Source organism: Mandrillus leucophaeus, unplaced genomic scaffold, assembly GCF_000951045.1.
Source record: "Mandrillus leucophaeus isolate KB7577 unplaced genomic scaffold, Mleu.le_1.0 Scaffold442, whole genome shotgun sequence".
NCBI lineage: Eukaryota > Metazoa > Chordata > Mammalia > Primates > Cercopithecidae > Mandrillus > Mandrillus leucophaeus.
In genome coordinates, this window is record NW_012104721.1 from 261,648 (window position 1) to 265,898 (window position 4,251).

At 41.9% G+C, this 4,251-nt stretch overlaps 1 protein-coding gene across 3 annotated transcripts in view; it reads left to right on the forward strand.

Annotated features, from left to right (window-relative positions):
* TAMM41 (TAM41, mitochondrial translocator assembly and maintenance protein, homolog (S. cerevisiae)) overlaps nucleotides 1-4,251 on the forward strand; it is a 60,837-nt gene that overhangs the window by 27,287 nt on the left and 29,299 nt on the right. For all 3 annotated transcript variants that reach the window (XM_011994110.1, XM_011994111.1, XM_011994109.1), the window contains exon 5: nucleotides 1,993-2,138. In XM_011994110.1, coding sequence (XP_011849500.1) covers nucleotides 1,993-2,138 — 146 coding nt within the window. The remainder of the gene's footprint in view (nucleotides 1-1,992; nucleotides 2,139-4,251) is intronic.

Below are 4,251 nucleotides of genomic sequence, written 5' to 3' on the forward strand. Positions count from 1 at the left end.
CCAGGATGGTCTCGATCTCCTGACCTCGTGATCCGCCCGTCTCGGCCTCCCAAAGTGCTGGGATTACAGGCTTGAGCCACCGCGCCCGGCCTCTGGCTTATTTCTTTAGGCTTGCTCCAGAGATGGGGTTTCTTGCTTCAGTGCTTTCCAGAAGAATTTTAGCAGTTTATGCTGTCAATAGCAATATGTGAAAGGACTGATTTCTCAACCTCCTTATTATCAGTTATCCCAGGTTTTAACTATGTGACAACTCTCTTTCCCTTCAAAGTAATAGTGAAAAAATCAAGGTCATCCATATTGGAGCAGATTGTTAGGACTGGGACTCACTTCTGCTCACTCACCTGAACAGTCAGACCCCCCGTACACCAAGGTTAGGTTCCGAAGGCTCTTTGGAAGTCCGTTTGTTTTTGTTTTTGTTTTTTGCTTTTTTTTTGAGACGGAGTCTCGCTCTGTTGCCCAGGCTGTAGTGCAGTGGCGCGATCTTGGCTCACTGTAAGCTCCGCCTCCCGGGTTCCTGCCATTCTCCTCCCTCAGCCTCCCGAGTAGCTGGGACTACAGGTGCCCGCCGCCACGCCCAGCTAATTTTTTTGTGTTTTTAGTAGAGATGGGGTTTCACCATGTTAGCCAGGATGGTTTTGATCTCCTGACCTCGTGATCCACCTGCCTTGGCCTCCCAAAGTGCTGGGATTACAGGTGTGAGCCACCGCGCCGGGCCTGGAGGTCTGTTTTTCTAAGCTTGCAGTCCCCAGTTACATTCCACCACATTGTAGTGTAAATTGGTCCTTTGAAGCTTAAAACCTAGCATATTTTATTCCTTACTCAATGAAGTACATATTGTCTGTCTTCTTTGTATTTTTACTTTTTCTAAAACAAGCCAACAATTTGCACTATGAAAATCCACTGTGGCAAGTAATGACCTCTATGATCCCTTCCCCTCTCCAGAAAAAAGAAATTGGCAAGGGTAACCATATGTCCTGGTTTGCTCAGTTTATACTTGTCCTAGTGTAATTATTTATAGCAATCCCTTCACCCTCAGAAGTGACCTAGTTTGGATGATAAATTATATCGTCATCCTAGCCCCAGGAGATTCCTCAGCAGCTGGAGTATCTGCCTACACTTGCCACCCCTCCACTCCCCCTGACAAATTGCTGTCTCTCCAACAAAGGATTCAGCCACATTGCTTTCAGCATGCTTGACTCAGAAGGTTCTGCGTGTGTCCAGCCTCTTCTGATTTCGCATTAGCCCAGTAGGCATGCACTCAAGCGTATCCACTTTCCCGTTCCTTTCTCCTCCATCTTGCCGATGGTTGTCAGTGGCATTGGCGGGGCACTTTTCTTTTGATTCAGAAATGTTTTTGTCTTTCCGAATTACTTGTTTTACAGCTCAATTCATCCCATAGGCAAATGTAACATCTTCATTTCTCATCACTTGGAGTTTAACAAGTTCTCTGTTTTCAATTTCATCTTCAATGCAAACCTCCTTTTATAGAACTTTTAAGCCTTATTTTGCCATTGTAAAATACGATAAGATTAATTATATTCATAAAGTACCTCAAAAGCCCTCATAAGCATACAGGTCAACCATGAGGAAGCAATGGCAAGGACAAGTCTGCAGTGATGGTGCACAGCTCCTGTCTCCCTCGTTGGCCACAGGCAGAGTTTGACCCATGAGACAGGACTTTGTAGGTGCAGAAGTGTCTGCATTGGAAAAACTAAAACAAGTTAGCTACTCGCTTGTGATTACCTTCTGAACCTAAGTAACTGTAAATTTAACTGGTATAAAGGGCTTTGTGATTTGAGAGACGCTGTTTTCCTCCAAACAAGAGCTCACATTTCTTGGGTAAAGTGCCCACATTTTGAGGAGGAAAAACAAGTGTTTTGATGAGGGATCCTGCCAGAGTGAACCCATGCAGTATCAGTGTGGGGAGTGTCATTCATAGGTCAGAGTGTGGATTCTTAATGGAAGATGTGTTTATCTCTTTGTTTTAACTAGGTGACTTTCGGATGGTGGTTGGAGAGGATAAAACAAAAGTGCTGAATATTGTGAAGCCCAATATAGCCCACTTTCGAGAGCTCTATGGCAGCATACTACAGGAGAATCCTCAAGTGGTGTATAAAAGCCAGCAAGGCCGGCTGGAGGTAAACTGTATGTGGAAAATAGCTTGCATTGTTTCTAAGACAAGGGCTATTTGCAGGAAGAAAGTCAGGGGTAGAACAGCATGACTGGTGTGAGAACATTTATAGTTCAAAAAGTAAGTACTGTATGTAAACATAGGCTTCTGTGTATCTGGAATAATGCTAAGAGGTAACAGACTAGTAATAAGAGGCTGCCTTTGGAGAAGGGAACTAGGGGCAGAAGTGGGAGAGGGACTTATTTTCACCATGTGTATCTTTTTTGCCATTGGAAAATCTTACCATGTCTATTAATTACCAGTCAAAACAAGTGAAAATAAACTTTAGATCACTTTCATTCCATCCCCAGACCCATTTAGCTCCCCAGAGGTAACTGTACTGACAGTTTGGGGTTTTTTTTGTTTTTTGTTTGTTTGTTTGTTTGTTTTCTTTTTTTGGGACAGGGTCTGACTCTGTTGCCCAGGCTGGAGTGCAGTGGCACGATCTCGGCTTACTGCAGCCTCAACACCCCCCAGCCTGGGATCAAGCCATCCTCCCACCTCAGCCTCCTGAGTAGCTGGGACTACAGGTGCGTGCCACCACGCCTGACCAATTTTTGTATTTTTTTGTAGAGACAGGGTTTTGCCATGTTGGACAGGCTGGTCTCAAACTCCTGAGTTCAAGCAGTTTGCCCACCCTAGCCTTCAAAAGTGCTGGGATTATAGAGATGAGCTGCTGCACCCAGCCTGCTGTCTGTTCTTCCACATCTTTTCACATGTACTTTTGTGTATGTTTGCATGCATGTATCAAGAGGTTCGGTTTTGTTACACATTAGTGGGCTCATATATATTCAAAATTCTCTTCTTTCCCCACTTGTTATGTTTATTATGTCTGGGAATTTTTCTTTTCGATGTATCAAATAAAACTTTCTTATCAAGATGTTGTTTAAATTAATATTAAGTGTTTGTTTGAAAATAAAAACCAGGGTGGGCCACAGATTTTTGGGTTTTTTTTCCGTTAATGTAAAGAGCACTGTATTTTTCTTTGTTTATGCTCTTCTCCCTCCACATAATAGGGGCAACTAACATGTAATGAGTAATAGAGTAACGGAATTTCTAGAGCTAAAAAGGAAATTTAAAAAAATAGGAATTAGTTTTAAAATAAGAAAAGAATAGAGAGTGACATATGAAATGTGAGAATACCCACCACTCAGTTTAACAGATTTTGCCACATTTGGTTCAGGTTGAGGTTTTTTGTTTTATGCATGCACATGGTTTAAAAGCCAAATGATACCTCAAGTTTATAACAAAATGAGCAGTTCCTTCCCACATTCTCAGCCCTGCTACCAGGGGCAGCTGCTTTTGTCTCTATAGCTGATTTTTCTGATATTCACCACCATGTTCTAAATAATATGCTTTGACTATTATTTCTTGATTTTTTTTTCAATCTTATACTTTATTTTTGCCATCCTGTAAGTTGGGGATTTTTTTACTGTCTTACACTACCCCATCAATTCATATACCAATACACACACTCACACACATGCACTTAGCACACACAATCTCTTCCCCTCCTACCTCATGCCCTCATGCTTCACGTAAAGTTATTTCATGTTTTTGGTTAGGTTAATATTCAATGTTTATTTTATTGTGACAGCCTTTTTTTTATTGATGAGCTGTGGCATTATGAAGTTCCCTTTCCTGTACATCTTTGTTTCTCCTGGAGTTAATAGTTGTCTTATTTTTTCAGTTGCTTAGGTCAATCATCCTCAAACTCTGACAGATCTGTAAAACTCTTCCCATTATAGACAAATTTATTGGGTATTTTCCGTTTCTTGTTTTTCATAGAAATGTTTTTCCTGGAGCCCCCTGCCCTGTTCCTTTCTCGGCTGGTTGTTTTCTAGCCCACTGCACAGCTGCTCTCCTCTGCCTTCCTTTCATTATCACCCCGAGAATTCCCTTTGCCTCCCCTATGCTAGTTTTTGGTTTTGTGGGTCTTGCGTTTTCCTCTTCCATGGTTTACACTCTGATATTAGTGAAGTTTGTCTTTTATTACGTTCTTAAAGGGTGTGAGGGAGGTACATTTTTGAGACCATATACCTCTGAAAATTCTACCCTCTCTTTGATGGATAGTATTGGCT